Source organism: Notothenia rossii, assembly GCF_949606895.1.
Source record: "Notothenia rossii genome assembly, chromosome: 10".
Taxonomy (NCBI): Eukaryota; Metazoa; Chordata; class Actinopteri; order Perciformes; family Nototheniidae; genus Notothenia; species Notothenia rossii.
In genome coordinates, this window is record NC_136908.1 from 4,023,801 (window position 1) to 4,042,985 (window position 19,185).

At 39.8% G+C, this 19,185-nt stretch overlaps 1 protein-coding gene across 1 annotated transcript in view; it reads left to right on the forward strand.

Moving 5' to 3' along the window:
• The window catches only part of khdrbs3 (KH domain containing, RNA binding, signal transduction associated 3), a gene marked incomplete at its 3' end in the record, with an annotated part of 68,846 nt that extends 50,392 nt beyond the window's left edge, over positions 1 to 18,454 (forward strand). The window contains exons 5-6 of the mRNA XM_079654635.1: positions 3,645 to 3,825; positions 18,368 to 18,454. Coding sequence (XP_079510761.1) covers positions 3,645 to 3,825; positions 18,368 to 18,454 — 268 coding nt within the window. The remainder of the gene's footprint in view (positions 1 to 3,644; positions 3,826 to 18,367) is intronic.
• Between the last annotated feature and the right edge of the window lie 731 nt (positions 18,455 to 19,185).

Genomic DNA, 19,185 nt, shown 5'->3' on the forward strand with positions numbered 1-19,185 from the left:
GAAATACAAATAAAAAATTCTCATGGCCATTAGAACAAAATTAAGGTGCTTTAAAAGAGAAACAAAAGGAGTGGTGTTGTTTGTTTATTTGTGTTTATAAAGTAAAACACACTTTCCCCCCTCAGATTTGGAGTAAACAAGGTCATTAATATAAGATGCGTGTATTGCTCTGAGTCAGAATATCATTAGCTGTGTTTAAATGGAGTTTTAATTAGAATTTACAATGCTAATTTGTGTTTGATAAATCAAAACAGGAAGTGGAATGATGTCACACTCACATGTACTTATACTTGTGATAGATACCACTTCATCTGGAGCTGGGAGAGAGGGAGATCCACTTCAGATTCGCCCAATTTCTATCAAAGAAACATCCTCCATTGTCCCTGTTTTAGATGTATTCTCCTCCCACACAGAATCAGAGATGTTTCACCTTTTTAGGGACGGAAAGAGCATGAAAGGAAAATGACACTCAGAGTAACCTTGGTGGTTTTCCGCTGCCGCTTCAGATCAGTTAACTGCTCTTAAAAAGAAAGCAATGGCTGTGCAAAAAGCTCAAACTACATGTTACCAAACCACAAGGTCAGACCGCCTTTGATTTCCAACAGAGCTGCTGGACTTTGCTTCCATCTTGATTTCATCTGTGTTCATTCATCTGGATGACGGAAAATCTGCTTCATGCTGTGGCCATTTTGCAAAGCTTTTATTTATTTGATTGGTTGATTTATTGAACATTGAACAAGCAAAATAAAAAAACGTTGAAGGTATAACAAAAATAAATTCTCAAATAGTTTCCGTCATGCTCAAAAGGGGCAAGAACACAGTCAGCTCAACATAACAGTTATTCCACAGATGAACACCTTTTGTTGTGATGCAATGAAGTTTGGAATTTATTCGTGTAAAGAGATTCTGAAAGTTTCAGGAACAAAGATTCTCTCTCTTTTTGATCCATTTCTATAAAAACCTGTCTGAAAATGAGCTGATCAGATTTTGGCCACTTTATGATGTCATCACGATGTTTTGTCTTGTGTAACCATTAGCCAATCAGCAACCAAGGTAACCCCCCCCCCCCCCCCCCCTTACCACCTGAATCTCCTCTCGAGCACCATTGAGTTCTTTTTAACCAAATATCTCTCAGAGGGGCGTGGGGAGGGGCTCCTTATTTTCATCTAAAGTAACAGACAGAGAATCAGCACTTTGGAAACAGGGCTGAAACAGAGGGGATTATGGGTAATGCTACAATGATCTGTTTAGTGTTTCAGCCAATCAGACACAGGTTCTGTATATATCTGACACCTGTAATATATTGATGAAAAACAGTATGATAGGAGACCTTTAAACTGCTGCTGTAATGAAAACAAATCCCAGTTCAGGATCAATAAAGTATATTTTATCTTATCTCAATCTTGCACAACAACATCTTAAACATTAATGGTCGTTGTGCAACTTCCCCAGTCTACATTTTATTTCAAGAAAACATCCGTCAGTGAACATGCATGTTGTCCCTTCGTTTTTCTTAATAGACAGGAAAGCAATTCAGCCACAAACCATGCTGTGTTTTGAGTAATGGCCGTGACTCACTTTTCCTCGACTGGAGGAATGTGCCCTCCACCCTCGCTGTTCCTCCGTCTCCACCTACACACACAACACGCTGATGCCGAAAAGATCAAATTCACTGCTACGTTTCTTCCAAGTAATTCTGGCCGATGTTGGAAATCACTAACAGGAATGGAAGTAGAGGAGGCAGCTTGACTCCAAACATGATAAATTACAGCACCTCATCATAAAGACTTGGGATCCAATGGAAATATCATATTAATGTTATATGAAACTATTTCAATACCAAAATGAACTCGCTCTGTCGAAAAGCGATATACTCTATGTTACATGATCCATCCAAACTGTGTACACATATTAAAGAGTCCTCTCCTGCTGATGTTCAGGTGTATATCAGTATGTAGCGTCTCTACTTTAAAGAGTCCTCTCCCACTGATGTTCAGGTGTATATCAGTATGTAGTGTCTCTACTTTAAAGAGTCCTCTCCTGCTGATGTTCAGGTGTATATCAGTATGTAGTGTCTCTACTTTAAAGAGTCCTCTCCTGCTGATGTTCCGGTGTATATCAGTATGTAGTGTCTCTACTTTAAAGAGTCCTCTCCTGCTGATGTTCAGGTGTATATCAGTATGTAGTATCTCTACTTTAAAGAGTCCTCTCCTGCTGATGTTCAGGTGTAAATCAGTATGTAGTGTCTCTACTTTAAAGAGTCCTCTCCTGCTGATGTTCAGGTGTAAATCAGTATGTAGTGTCTCTACTTTAAAGAGTCCTCTCCTGCTGATGTTCAGGTGTATATCAGTATGTAGTGTCTCTACTTTAAAGAGTCCTTTCCTGCTGATCTTCAGGTGTATATCAGTATGTAGTGTCTCTACTTTAAAGAGTCCTCTCCTGCTGATGTTCAGGTGTATATCAGTATGTAGTGTCTCCTTTAAAGAGTCCTCTCCTGCTGATGTTCAGGTGTATATCAGTATGTAGTGTCTCTACTTTAAAGAGTCCTCTCCTGCTGATGGTCAGGTTTATAAAATCAGTATGTATTGTCTCTAGTTTAAATAGTCCTCTCCTGCTGATGTGCAGGTGTATATCAGTATGTAGTGTCTCTACTTTAAAGAGTCCTCTCCTGCTGATGGTCAGGTTTATAAAATCAGTATGTATTGTCTCTAGTTTAAAGAGTCCTCTCCTGCTGATGTTCAGGTGTATATCAGTATGTAGTGTCTCTACTTTAAAGAGTCCTTTCCTGCTGATCTTCAGGTGTATATCAGTATGTAGTGTTTATACTTTAAAGAGTCCTCTCCTGCTGATGTTCAGGTGTATATCAGTATGTAGTGTCTCTACTTTAAAGAGTCCTCTCCTGCTGATGGTCAGGTTTATAAAATCAGTATGTATTGTCTCTAGTTTAAAGAGTCCTCTCCTGCTGATGTTCAGGTGTATATCAGTATGTAGTGTCTCTATTTTAAAGAGTCCTCTCCTGCTGATTTTCAGGTGTATATCAGTATGTAGTATCTCTACTTTAAAGAGTCCTCTCCTGCTGATGTTCAGGTGTATATCAGTATGTAGTGTCTTTACTTTAAAGAGTCCTCTCCTGCTGATGTTCAGGTGTATATCAGTATGTAGTGTCTCTACTTTAAAGAGTCCTCTCCTGCTGATGTTTAGGTGTATATCAGTATGTAGTGTTTCTACTTTAAAGAGTCCTCTCCTGCTGATGTTCAGGTTTATATCAGTATGTAGTGTCTCTACTTTAAAGAGTTCTCTCCTGCTGATTTTCAGGTGTATATCAGTAACCCAGTTTGCTCTGATTGGTTGGCTTGCTGGCTCTGTTGTGATTGATCAACCGCTAAGAGAGGTCCCGCCCCTTAGCCTATCACGTACAATGTGTTGTATAGAAGTATGAGTGTTACATAGTGATGTCATCATGTTCTGGAAGTAAACAAAGGAGTCCAATGGAGGCGAATCAGGGAAACAAACTTTGGGATTTTAGCCTTTGCAGACCATTCACACGCACCAAAAGCTAAAAAAACAAACATGGCCTCTTCGATTTCTACCACCACTACATCATGTTTTCCCAAAATAAAACAGTGTCTTCCGTCTTGTTTCAGGACTCGAGGAGGAGTCCCCCCCCTGCATGCAGCGGTGCCTCGAGGAGCCGCCCCCAGAGGAGCCCCCCCCAGCCGGGCTCCTTCCTCCAGAGGGCGAGCGGTCCAGAGAACCAGGGGCGCCCCCCCGACCGCAGGGTACCGGCCTGCCCCCCCCCTCGTTCAGGACACATACGGAGAATATGTGAGTACATGGAGATGCAATAACATGTTTGCATTGCAGTTTCTCACATTTAAGATGTAATTGTAATTCTGGATTGGATGTTTTTTTTTTCTAACCCAGGAATGTCGACTTGTGCGCGGCATCTTTCAGTATTTTTATTCAAAGATTCAATATTATGGACTTGCTATGGTCAAAGCAATCTGTTCCCTCATACACAACACAGAGATACACTTGGGACTGTCTGCTCTGATTGGTTAGCTTGCTGAATCTGTTGTGATTGGTCAACCGCTAAGAGAGGTCCCGCCCCTTAGCCTATCACGTAAAATGTGTTGTATAGAAGTATGAGTGTTACATAGTGATGTCACCATGTTCAAAGATTCAATATTATGGACTTTCTATGGTCAAAGCAATCTGTTCCCTTATACACAACACAGAGATACACTTAGGACTGTCTGCCCTGATTGGTTAGCTTGCTGGCTCTGTTGTGATTGGTCAACCGCTAAGAGAGGTCCCGCCCCTTATACACAAAACAGAGATACACTTAGGACTGTCTGCTCTGATTGGTTAGCTTGCTGGCTCTGTTGTGATTGGTCAACCGCTAAGAGAGGTCCCGCCCCTTATACACAACACAGAGATACACTTAGGACTGTCTGCTCTGATTGGTTAGCTTGCTGGCTCTGTTGTGATTGGTCAACCGCTAAGAGAGGTCCCGCCCCTTATACACAACACAGAGATACACTTAAGACTGTCTGCTCTGATTGGTTAGCTTGCTGGCTCTGTTGTGATTGGTCAACCGCTAAGATAGATCCCGCCCCTTATACACAACACAGAGATACACTTAGGACTGTCTGCTCTGATTGGTTAGCTTGCTGGCTCTGTTGTGATTGGTCAACCGCTAAGAGAGGTCCCGCCCCTTATACACAACACAGAGATACACTTAGGACTGTCTGCTCTGATTGGTTAGCTTGCTGGCTCTGTTGTGATTGGTCAACCGCTAAGAGAGGTCCCGCCCCTTATACACAACACAGAGATACACTTAGGACTGTCTGCTCTGATTGGTTAGCTTGCTGGCTCTGTTGTGATTGGTCAACCGCTAAGAGAGGTCCCGCCCCTTATACACAACACAGAGATACACTTAGGACTGCCTAAGGATTTATTTTTTTAGAATCATTTTTATTCCAAGTGCTGAAAGGGACTTTGTTGTCTTTTTTTCAGTTAGTCTGAGAGCAGTAAAAGTTGAGTTTATTGTATGTGCACACATATTTGGCCAAAAATGCTAATTATGAGCAACATGAAGTCAGTTATTGTAGATGGTAAATTGTACAAATCTAATTCTAATGAATGAAAAATGTATACAACTCACTACAGGAAAGGTAAAACTCCAAAAAGCACAATACAGCCTCTCTAACAATCATTATCTAGACAAACGGCACTATTTCTCTATGCTCTTAATGTCTTTTTTTTTTAAACACTTTGAATGCCTTGTGTTGAAAAGTGCTATATAAATAAACTTGCCTCTCTAAACATTTTGAAATGTCAGCATGTAGGAATTGAACTCCATCATATTTCATTGGTTGTCTTGCTACCTCATCGGGCAGCAAAAAGACTGTGGATTTGTTATTGCGGCCATTACTGTGTTTGGTCTCGTAGCTTACCTGCACCGGTCTAATGGGACCCCGACTGTAATATCAACAGCTGCCACAGATGAATAAATTAAGCCTGGAGTCAGACTCTTTGTGCCTTTGCGAGAGAGTCTCTTGCCGCACTGTCAAGGCAAACTCCCAGAGGACCAGGGCATCAGCGTTGCATATTTATCAGAAAGGAAGAGAGAGGAGGGTGGCCCGCGATCGAAAATTGCCACAGAAGCCCATACCTAACCACATCTGACAGGTTTATTCAGAGGTTGCAATTCAAATGTGTGGAGGTCGTAGGGAATGACTCGTGGACCAGCTGTTTCCCATCATTGTCACAGTTGTAAACCGCGTCCCCCGACACCTGCACCTGTGTATCCGGGTGGAGAAAGAAAAAAAAAGACCCCCAACATCTGCCGGATGATAAATCTAACCACATCGCTGCAAATTAGAAGCTGAATGAGTTTGACTCGGTGTTATCTGAATACATCACCATCCCGGGACAAGTGTTCTCCGGCGGCGGCTGACAAATAGGCTCTTGTATTCATCAATGAAATGACAAAGAGACATTTATCACAGCTTAACATTTGCTCTTTTGCATGTTGTGTGTCTTCGCCGTGCACATCAACACGGGCCACGACATTTGTTCAGTTTGAGGCGCTCACTTCCTCGTTCTTTGTCATATTCAAAGCACCAACCTGAGTACAGGCCGGAGAAACAAACAAGGACATAACAACAACACAGGGGAATATGGCATTCCCATCTCACAAAGAAACAACAAAGAAACATGATCAAATACTTTAGGCTCATTAGACAAAAAAAAAAGAACCAAACAAACAAATAATTATTCGAAAAGACAGTCTACAACATTTCATAAAACTAGGTTGACAGCCCAATACATAAACAACCAAAAACACACACTCACACAACTTGTCAAGCATATGTTTTATTCCTATATTCCAGCTGTTCATTAGAGCCGATTGTTCTCCACTTCATCTTGTCTTGTGCCATGTTTTGATTTTTTGTGGCAATCATTTCTTACAAAAAGAGACTTTCTTTTCAAACCACTTTAATTCAGATCTCCCCTTGATTGAGTTTTACAAATAAGTATTTTACCCAGAGGAATAATTGTATTTATTATTTCAAAGCCCTATCTTTGTCTGGATGTTTCACATATTATACCTCAGTTAAAGCTTTGTATCAAATTACCCTCGATCCAATTGTTGCCAAACTAAATCAGAGAAATGTTATTGTGCTGTTTCTTGGCAGCCCCATCAATCTTGAATGGTTATTACGATTGCAGCCAAATCCCATTTAATGTCGTTCATTAGCGGTTTGAGAGCGCTGTCTTACCTGCTTGCTAATCCCATTGGAGAACAATTGAACATGATGTCATTCTCATTTCACTAACAGTGCTGCATGTCATATTGTTTCTGTTGTTGTGCTATTTCAACGTTGCCAACCTGAAATCCATAATCCAGTCAAAGCAGCTCTACTTTGCTCTAATGCTAAATCTAGAGCTACATGTTTTGTTTTTGTTAATGCAGATGCTTAATTCCTCTGGGTGAGAAGACTAAGACATGTGCAATGCACGTGGGTTGGTATTTTGTATGTTAAATCCTTTCAGATACAGTAATCTGTTCTGAGCACTGTGGGTCCTCAGTGACTGTTGTGTAATAACAAATGAATAAAAAAACCTCCCCCTCTCTGCATGTCCAGCCTGCTGAGAGCTCAGAGTTGTTAATTGAACGTGTTCTCGATATCCTTGTAGCTTTTGAAATATAAATCTGGTTTAATGGTGAAAATATCTCATATGCAGTTATAAAGAAGCTACATCCATTATTTGGTGTGGCAGGCAAGTCAGGATAAGATTTTAACCTATCTACAAAAATCATCCGTCAATTTAATTTCAGTCATTATTTTGGATGTTTTATAAACGCAGCTGCTTGGCATTAGGTGTGTCAATGATGGTAGATGGATCTTTCCATGACATTTGGTTAAAGGTGACCTGTCATGCAAAATGCACCTTTGTACGTCTTTTCTACATGAATATGTTTCCCCGGTGTTCCAGGGAACTCACCAAGTGTCAGAAAACACAACCCTCTCTATTTTCCTCCATACCCAAATCTTTTAAAAAGGGGCTGCAACAGATCTGATCCAGACTGATCCAGATTTGAACACTTCTATGACGTCACAAAAGTGGCGCTACGGCTATTGGGCCAACTCCACCAATCAGGAGGAGACAGCCACGGACATTGCAGTTGGAAAGCGCTGGAGACGCTGTAGTACATATGCCAGGCCTGTAGATGGTGCTGTTCTCACAGAATCAGCCCATGATGCAAAGAAAGGGTTAAATTGAGCGAAATGAGGAATGGCTCAAATGCATGATCTGTTTGGTATTTTGAAAAATAAAAAGTATAAATATGCCTTATATAGGTATGGTCCTACACTATATTATTCAAATATAGCATGATAGGTCCACTTTAAAATAAATTCATGATGCTCTGACGGATGAACCCTGATGACTTTGGTGATCCGCTGCCTTTTCATGTAGCGTCACCAGAAGGTCCAATGGTCACTTTGGGTTATGAGAAAAAAACTAAAAAACGATTCATCCATTCCTCATAAATATGTTTCTTTGCTGACATGATGAACTAAGATGTTGAACCAAGCACCCAGGAAGTGCTAGCAAACATGTGTTTTACCTAAATCCACTATCTATTACGAAGACTTTGAACCTGTTATGCCCTGAGCCTGTTTTTCAGGTCTCAGGCTCGAAAATGACATTCCCAGAACAAATGACCATATCTTCCCTTCTAAAAGGGTTAAATTAATAATCTTTTTTATCAAAGTAATGATAAACCTGTGCATTGGATGTAGAAAAGTCAGAATCAATATAGATATTTTTTATTTTAAAGAAAATTCAGATTGAACATGGCAAAAAACTATAATTTATAGTGTCCGTCCAAAAATTATTTTTTACTTATATTGAAAACTACCCTTGGATGATGGTAAGGTAGACTAAAAGCTTTAGGAATCCAAAGTACAACATATAATAAGTACCCTGTATCAAGATTGATGCAAAGCAAGTGACATTTGACCTTTTTAGACAGATTTAGCAACAAAAACTCCACCTCTGGGGTGATTTGGGTGACGTATTTGCCGTTTCTCTGGAACCCATTGGTCGATTTTGGTGATTGACATCTCTTTTTAACCGTTAGAGCCAATAGAACCAAAGGGGAATTTCCACATACACACCACGCGTTAAAGCCCTTATTTAAATCATTAGGGTCTACAAGGTGTACAAGGCACTAAATGGCTCCAAGACTTTATCCAGTTCTCTTTGTAAATCCTTGTGTTGAAGGTTTTAAATGTATACCTCATGATAAGCATCAATGCTACAATGTTATGCTACATTGCTAGCATGTTGACATTAGCATTAAGTTCACAGAGCCTACACCAATGATATATAAACTATATCCTACATGTTCAAATGATTGGAATCACATATATGGTCATGTATTTCAATGGCCACCTGTCAACAACAACGTCCTCAGTTTGAAATCATTTCTCAGCCATGGTTATTTTGTGTACAGTTAGCATTTATCACACATCCTGCATGACTCTGCAAAGCATAAGCAGGGAGAGGCATCAGAGGCAGTGATTTTGAAAGAGTTTTCCCTGTGAAGATATTTCTGGAGGTCTAATTCAGTAATGACATGAATCCCCCTGATAACACTGACAGATGTGAGTACACTTTATGTGAAACTCAGATGAAGAGATCGAAACCAAAGGCTGTCGAGCAACAGAAAGGAAAGCTGAGACATTTGTCAAGTGTAACACAACAGGGTGGTGATACTTCAACTTGATGCATGGGCCAACTTTCTGGCGTCCTCGATCTGATAACTTCAGCATTTCCACCCCTGCAGCAGAAAAAAGCTTCAGCGTGTTCAGCGTTCTGAGATATGCTGGCAGGAAGAGCCAAATAAATGACACACAGCGTTAAGAGATCTCGATGCCAAGACAGATGACCGAGTGTTACAGATGCTGGATTGTGTGCTTTCTTTGAAAACTATCGTAGGGTCTTATTTTGCTTTTATTTTGCTGTGGCACAGATGTGCGGAGGCAAGACTTTTTCATCTTTGAACAGATGGCATCGTACTAATGTCCTCTGAGAAGAACAAGGCTCTTCTTCTTCTCTTGATTTGCTTCATTTTTTACTGCTTTGTTGTTTGCATTTGTGACACTGCTTGGGTTTCAGCACAGGCCAACGCAGCATGACATCCTCGTGGATTCATCTTCTTATTATACACACATGCATTTCCAAACAGTTGGTCTACCTGTTGTAAATGTATTATCTCTTCAATTTACACACGGCATCTATTGCACGTCTGTCCGTCCTGGGAGAGGGATCCCTCCTCTGTTGCTCTCCCTGAGGTTTCTCCCATGTTCCCCTTTAAACTGTGGGGTTTCTCTGGAAGTGTTTCCTTGTACGATGTGAGGGTCTAAGGACAGAGGGTCTAAGGACAGAGGGTCTAAGGACAGAGGGTGTCGTCTTGTCATACTGATATTCTGTACAAACCGTGAAGTCCACTGAGACAAATGTAACATTTGTGATATTGGGCTATATAAATAAACATTGATTGATTGATTGATAAACAGTTGTCGGCGAAGTTCAGTATGTTAGGACCAGAGGTGGGAAGTAGTGGAGTACAAAGACTTTGTTACTGTACTTAAGTACATTTTTCTGGTATCAGTACTTTACTCCACTACTTATTTTTCTGACGACTTTTTACTTTGACTTCTTACATTTTGAACTCAAATACATGTACTTTCTACTTCTTACATGTTGAACTCAAATACCTGTACTTTCTACTTCTCACATGTTGAACACAAATACCTGTACTTTCTACTTCTTACATGTTGAACTCAAATACCTGTACTTTCTACTTCTTACATGTTGAACACAAATACCTGTACTTTCTACTTCTTACATTTTGAACTCAAATACATGTACTTTCTACTTCTCACATGTTGAACTCAAATACCTGTACTTTCTACTTCTCACATGTTGAACACAAATACCTGTACTTTCTACTTCTTACATGTTGAACTCAAATACCTGTACTTTCTACTTCTTACATGTTGAACACAAATACCTGTACTTTCTACTTCTTACATGTTGAACACAAATACCTGTACTTTCTACTTCTTACATGTTGAACTCAAATACCTGTACTTTCTACTTCTTACATGTTGAACACAAATACCTGTACTTTCTACTTCTCTCATTTTCCAAACAGGCTGGTTCCTTTAGTCTGAATGTGTGTTTGGTGGCGTGATCATTATTATTTAGAGTCATTGCGTGCCTATTGATTTGAACACGATCCGTGTATCCATCATTTCCTGGTCTTCTCTAAAGAAGAGGGACCAATGGAAACGTTGTCATGTTGCCGTTGTTCAGCATGGAAACATTCATTAGCTAACAATGACATTATTGTTCTATTAATATAAAGGGAGGTCAGGTACTCTTTAAAACAGCTGCTAGTTATGGGTACTTTTTACTGAAGTACATTTCAAAGCCTCTTTACTTTGACTTGAGTAAAGAAGTTTAGTCAGTACTTCTACTTTCACCAGAGTATTTTTAAACACGAGTATCTGTACTTCTACTTGAGTAAAGTGTGTAATGTGTGTACTTTTGCCTTCTCTGGTTAGGACGGTGCGTTGTTGAACTCATTTAGATTTGGCGCAGGGTGCAGGGACCAACAGAACCCCTGCTCTGGGTGTCGGGGCATGCTATCTGTTACAGTGGTATTGAAGAGCACAGTGGAGCTGTGATACTGCTGTTAACATGCAGAGCCCTCTGTTAGTCCTCAGTGGCTCAGAGACCAGTCCTTATCTCTTAACAACACGCCTCTCAGCCATCCACTGGCATACAAATGAAAGACTCACTTAGGGGGCTGCTCTTTCTCCCCTCTTTCCTCTCCACCCCCCCCTTGCACCCTCTCGCTGTCACACTAATCCTATTTAGTGTTGGAAACATAGCGCCGTCCCAATATTGTCGTGCTATTGTGCTCTCTGAGATATTTTTGAGTAAATGGTATATCAATACAAACACATCGGCTATTATAATAGCTTCAATCACACTAACATCACAGCCTGCTTTCCATATTAAAGCGGTTTTTTTCTCATGTCAGACACCAGAGAAAAGAGTCATTTTCAATGTGCCAGGGTAATTTATAAACCGAGCATGTTTCTCCTCTCAGCTCGCTTGTAACTCAATTATAGAGTAGCTGCTCCAATAAATGGCAATAACATGCCATTGTTAAAGTGTAATACGGTTCTTAATACCAGACAATGTTGTCCAATGTGAGTGGACAGCAGCTAGAGAGACTCTCCATCAAGACAAGAGGAGGACCCAGTTAAGTCTAATGGAAAATGGCTTGTGCTGATAACTAATCAGGGTGTAGTACCTGCTCTGCTAACAGTGTGTTGGTCTGCATCAGATACTGCTAGAGTTGTCCTGATTCTCCAAGTCCACAATCCTAATGTATTTTTGACTTTAGGGTATGATTCCCATTTGAATTGTTTTGTTTTTCAGCACTGACTTCCATGCTAGTGTTAGACTATGGACTCTGTTTGGGAAAGAACAACAATAATCACTAGTTGTATGTCTTTACATTTTTGATTTTGATTTCATATATTAAATGATATATAACCAGTATTTATTTTTTTATTTTTTTGGAGTAAACAAGACCTAAGACGTTGTGTAGTCTTGGAGTCTGTTTTAGCAATTGTTTTGTTATGACTTTATACCTTTTTTCAGAAACACCCAGTAGGTGGGATCCTGCTTTTCTGGCCTGTAATGGATTATCGAAATGTTGAGGTCATTTCGATACATCTTTCTGGTCCAACATCGAAATAGTGACCTTGCACTGTTTTTATATAGCACTGTATCCAGTCTCTACACCAGCTGATGAAATGTGCACATGCATGCTCCCCAGAGATTAAACCTTTTGACCCTGAGGCCGAATGTGTGCGTGACAGATTTCCTTTGAATTAATCTGGTTGATTGAAGGGATGAACATTATTTTATTTGAATGCCCCTTTGGTGTTTCCCCTGGTAATATCATCATGATGTTGGTTAATATGTCACACTTTGTCACTGTGATGTGTAATGAGGCATAATTCCAGCCTCCAGCAGGCCTTTTGAACTTCACATGGTGGTAAAGCAGAGACTGTTGCCATGTTTTTATGTTTAGTGGTTGTGGCATTAATTTAATGATATCAGGCCTGCGCTGGGTTCTGGTTTATTTTACATTTTCAGCTAATAGTTTTTCATTTTACTGTAAACTAACACATTAGCACCTCTGGAAGCAACTGAGGAATAGGGTTAAGGCAGTGGCGAGCCGTCAGGGCCCTCTAGGCCCTCTGTGAGGGTCTAAGATATTCTACAAAATAATATTTAAAAACATTGAAAAAAAAAATATATATTTTTTTTAATATATTTTTTTTGTTATATTTTTCATTAGTTTTACCAAAATAAATGGATTTAATTGTATTTCAAATAACATTTCCAAAGAAATAAATCCTTCGAATCTGCCTATTCAGTTTCTGTTGGAATGTGAAGGGTTAAATGAAAGACGCTCGTCTCTGCGAGTTACTGTGAAGAGAGCAGCTGTTGGACGTCCAGGCGGTCCAGCTATGAATTCACAGAGGGCCCAGCTGTAGTAACTGAACGAGAGAGTAATGTCAAATGACAGTACAATTGACCAATCATATCTTCCCTCTAAATGGGTGGGTGTTATTATCGCGAACTTTATGACAAGTTCCGCCCGCTGTGAAACTTTTCTTGTTTCCATAGCAACAACAACTTCCTATCAACAGCGTTAACTCGCCTTCAAAATAAAAGCATGCCAAATTACACTTAAGACATACAACTGCAACGAAAGTAACAAACACAATGCAATATCCTTTTCAATTTCAAAGAACACAAATAGGGTTATTTACAGGTGTTGTTTTGTTTGGTAGAGGGTCGCTTTCATTGATGCGTTTTGCACCCCGGGCCGTTGTTTTGATATTCCGCTGAAGTATACGCTGTGAGTAATAACTCGAGGGAAGGGGTGGGGGTGAGAGGGCCTAGGTATAAAATTCACGGCTCGCCACTGGGTTAAGGTTAGGGTTGGGGTTAGGATTGAGGTTATAACATTTTGATGACTTTTTTGTCAAAGATAATAATCATATCACTGGAAATGTAGAACACGAAACAAACACTGCCAAAATGCAAGTGGCATGGTGGAAAAAACATAATAGTAAACTGTCAAACTGGTTTCTTTCAAACAGCTGACATTGCTACCGCACATATTCAGTTTGGGCATTAGGGTGAAATCAGCTGAATTTTATCTATGACTTGTTGATAAGTTTGCTTTTCAAAGTGTTAAGAAAAACAATGCCACGCACAACGCCTTTGAAGTGGAAAAAGCTTTGTCTAAAAGGCACCTGCTGAAAAAGTTTGAGCATTGCTAGAAAGTGTTATCCCATTTGAAATTGAAACGTCTCTGTTTTTGTCGGGGGAAAAAACGGCTGTTTTTGTTTCTGGGGATCATTCTTTTTCAATCTATTTAAAAGTTGTCTCTATTATGCAGGACCTGTTGCAGGCTGGAATAAACAAGCATGGTTATGAATATTAAATGACAGGAATCTCGACAGGAGGACAAAAAGTAAAGGCATGTAGCTGTGATTGTGCATGCCGTCTCAGTTCAGTTGAGTAAAATACCTTTCTGTGAGCATAAAAACACAGTCAGCTGTCTCACTTAGTTATTGCAAACTAACCATATTTATTAAATAAAGAATGACTACGTTTGCAATACGCATGATACAAGATAAATCTCATTAAATGGAAGCAGAATATTTCCTTTATTTAACGCCTATGAGAGGTCCTTTTAAATATAATAGTTACACAACACTCCTGTGATTTGTCCACTAATATGTGGCAAACATACATATTGGTTTTAAAATGAAAACATGACTCTTGAACAGATTATAGAAAGATGCATACATGGATTGTTCTTCATTTTAAATTAATCAACACAGTCATTCAGCAGCCAGACATGAAGCTTCGACTTCAGCAAAATGTATAGTCTTATAATTGTAGACCTCTGATTGCCTCTAGGGCAGAATATTTAACATTTAAAGACAGCAGTATCACGAAATGCCGGCATTAATATACTGAAAAGGTGGGGCTAATTAAAAATAATGAGCAGCGTGGCAGTACTCAGACATATAAGAAACTAATATCATGAACTGTTATCTCTCTTTAATGCAAAGTTATTTAAGACTATTAGGTATTAGCTTGAGACCCAGCATGCATTTCATTTCCTGCATAACAAATTAAAATAACATGTGATTTCTTTATACATACATTGTCATAATCCTGTGTTATGAAAGCAGCAGGAGACGTGTTAATAGAATTTAAAATGTAGTTTCCCTCACCATGAGACACCTGTAGCCTTGATCATCGTTTGTATATTATCTTAAAAGCATTGTTCATCCAGTGATGCAAAGACTACACATGACATACAAACTTCATTCTGAGGAAGAATGAGTTTGGGTGGAAATATTATCAATGTAAATCATACTTTTATATATTATAATGCTATGTTTTTTAGCTCGAGGTAATTTATGTGTTTTCCTAAAGGCAAGGCAAGTTTATTCATATAGCACCTTTCAACACAAGGCTTTACAACAATTAAAGACATTCAGACAAAGGCATTTCAAAACAGTAAAAGATAATAAAAGAAACATTAAAAGAAAAAATACATGAATAAAAAGTTACAGTGCAGTTTAAGATATGAGTAGTTCACACAGAAGTTATACTTTACTGATGAACACAACGGCTCAGTTTCAATTAAAAGCAGCGACAAAAAGAAAAGTCTTCAACGTTGAGTTAAGTGACTTTACTTTAGTTCCGCTGCACTTGACCAGATTATAGAAATGGAAACCAAGATTACATCACATGTCACTGCGTAGATGCTTTTATCCAAAGCAACTTACATACATTCAGTACTGTGGACAATCCCCACAGGAGCACTTTGGGTGAAGTGTCTCAGGGACACAACGACATGTTGAGTGCAGTGGGACTCAAACTTGCTACCCCCTGATTCGAAGTCCAGCACTCTATCCACTGAGCTACAGCCGCCCGTTGATCAGACAATATTAGGGATTGTGTAACCTGCAGACTGCAAATTATACCAAGACATTCAAAGAACCTTTTTAAAGAATATAGGAATTTGTCATTTTAACAGCTGTTTTGTTTTGGACTTCCTATCCAATCGCCGTAGATTCGCCTCACTGACTTGCTCTATAGAGGTATTACCTAAAGCACTTCACACATTACCCATCGATACTAAATCTAAGGAGCAATTATAGTTCAATGACAAGTGGTGACAGCTGACAACCAAGGCTGTCTAGAAACCCTAACCCTGAGTGTTTCGTTTGGACAAAAAACGGTTACGATGGAAGTTTAAAGTCTAAAGATTAAACTGCCTGTTGAAAAGTTCCTTTAAAACCAACCCTTTGGACAAAAAAATATCTCCTTTTGCCATTTTTAAAAGGTGTTCAAGGGGTTTAATATCTTCAAAAATAGAGTTGTTGAATTGACAATGTCGAGGAAGGATGCTCCAGAGCCACTATTTCAAGCATACTACGTCATCGAGTCCCGTCGAAGGACTGTTCCAATGTCCAGCATACTTGGAATCCTACCATGCCCGGCGTACTTCGTAGCAAGACATTTCGAGACTGCACTTGTGTAGACTCTGCGGTCTTAAAATCCCCACAATGCATTGCGCACGGACCAATTTCCCCATATCTGTGGCGGAAAATGTAAGGCGGGGCCTCTCATATGAAGCACACCTGCACACTTGCTCGCCTGTTCCACTCTTTGTTTTCCGAATGCCAGGAAGGATTCTTTCCTCGCTTCTGAAGCAAGTGACTCGGAAGACATGTGCTACCAAGCAAGCATACTCGACATTGAGAAACACCCTAAGTCTTTTTCATTAGCACAGGGACTTGTTGACTTTGGAAAAGCTCTTGTAAGAGAAGAATTACAAATACGAGGGGGGACTTAAATTCCCCTCGAGCTACCTCAAGACATATAAAAGAGAAAACAAAAAACCAATAGACCTCCCTCTCACACAACAAACAACAAATAAATACAAACAGCTCTTGAAAGCCACCCTACGGGATGACCACGGAGGGGTTTGAGCATATTAAAGTGATTCTTAAAATCTACCTGCCAGGTTTTTCCTTAAAGTAAAAGAAAATTTCTGCATCTGTTGCACTCAATAATTCCACAAAGAGGAAGTGTTTCTACATCCGGGTCTCTTTGTTCGGAGTCGAATGTCGTCCCTTTGCTTCGTTTCTGGAGGATTAATGATAAAAGTTCCAATTCAGACGCTGTCATTTGGGAAAATGCATGTTTCTAATCAGGAATTAGAGCCTTAATAATAACTTGGATGTGATGAGCCTTTTCTTCTGGTGCTAAATCTTACTGACGTTCATTTCAAGGCTTGCAAATCGGGGGCAGATGGAATTAGCCAAGAAGTGTGTGGGGGATGAGAGATGTGTCGCTAGGGGTCGACGCCTTTTGTGGAACATAAGACCCATTTATCCCAAATTAGGACGGGTGCGGCACTGGTTTGCTTTGATGTTCCTCTTGGTGGAGTGCAGAAGGGAGGACGGGGCAGATTGCTGCAGCGCAAACAGATGTTCAAGGCTCATCCTTTGAGGTGGTGATGAAACGTCGCCACAGCGAGAGTCTTCACATCCCACTGTCAGCCGGTTGACTCAGAGACAAGGGCAGGGCTGCACTTATACTTTAATAGTGCTGCATATGGACTGATATTCCACCAGTGGCACGTCAAGCAGTCTGACCTATATCTGAGCTGGGCTTAAAAAGCTTCACATGGCAGTTTATCATAAGAAGGAATTAGCCTGTTAGCATATAGATATTAGGAAATGTCCACTAAGATACCATGGTTTGGTTAAAGATGTTAAAGAGGCCCTATTATGCTTTTTCAGAATCAGAATCAGAATCAGGTTTATTACCAGGTAGGTTCTCACGTACGAGGAATTTGACTTGATGTCATGGTGCATACATAAAAACAAAAATGTAAAAAATAATACAGATAGCAAACTATATTAAGAACACTGTAATACAAATATAGTTTCCCCTTCCTCGACTGTGTTTTATTGGTTTGTGCGCATGTAAATGGTCTGCAAAGGCTAAAATCCCTGTGTTTCTCTCCCACACTAACCTAGTGACATCACTATTTAACATAGCGCTTCTATTGGCTAGCGCTCCAACACATTGTATGTGATGAACTAAGGGGCGGGACATATCTAAGCAGTTGACCAATCACAACAGCTAACCAATCAGAGCACACTGGGCTCTGGTTTCAGACAGAGGGTGGAGAGAGGTGCTGCAGCACAGGCAATATGAGGAAATTAAAGAGCTTTAAATTCAATGGAAACCGAAGTCATTACAATTTAAAGCGGCCTTGGGTCCCTTGAAAGGCACTATACAAATGAAATCTATTGTTATTATTATTATTAATTTGATCAAACAGATCAGCACACAGCAGCTTGGGTCCAAAATATATATTTTTATTACATTACATATTATACATTTTCACTTGACTTTATCCAAAGCGACGTACATTAAAGCCAAACAATTGTAAGTGCTGCTGCATTGGCTTCCAATTTCACAAACCTTTCCAAGTTCTACGTACAGAAAAGATAATTTCTCAACCTTGTCTTTACATTTCAACAGGTTTAAAATGATTCACAGGTTTATCAACATCTCTGTAATTCTCCTCCATCTTTCAATATTTGAATCTCATCTAACAGCTTGCATTTTGTCTCTGTCTCTGCAGGAATATGACGACGGCTACGGAACAGCTTACGATGACCAAGGATATGAATCGTACGACAACAATTACAGCACTCAAGGACAGAAGTAAGTGTTCCTATTCGGCTTTTAGTCAGCCAAGCATACCTTCAAATGTTGTTCACATGTCTGTAATTCACACGCAGTCCCATGGTTGGGTTGAACTAAAGGAGGCAGCTTCTCCAATGTAGAGAAGTGGAAAGTGTCGAGAACAGGCGTATAGCATTTGCTAAATAATATAAATATGTGACTTGCCTTTAAAACTCCACCTATCAACAATTTTACAAATCTAAAGTATGGAATTTATATATTACATTACATGTCACTTGTTAGACGCTTTTATAAAAAGCAACTTACATACTCAATACTGTGGACAATCCCCACAGGAGCAATTTGGGGTGAAGTGTCTCAGGGACACAACGACATGCTGACTGCAGTGGGGTTTGAACCTGTGACCCCCTGATCCCAACACCAATGCACAACCCACTGCACCACACGCCTCCACATATATATGCAATGTGATATGAGTCCCTATAGTAGACTAAAAGACAATCGTCACCTGACTTCTACAGGTGTTTCTCAGCTTTACTGAGCATTTTTAATTCCCGTCTTGCAGTAAGTTTGCATTAGTTTTGGATTCCTAGTGAACTGGCAACTGAGAGAACTGTGAGAAATACATTTCACACTAATCCAAACGGTGTTATCATGTTGTCTCGGAGTTCATACCAGGGCAAAAACACGACTGAACTCCAAACAGATTGCGTAAGTGCACTGAATAAAAGCATTAGTTTTTATTTATGTCTC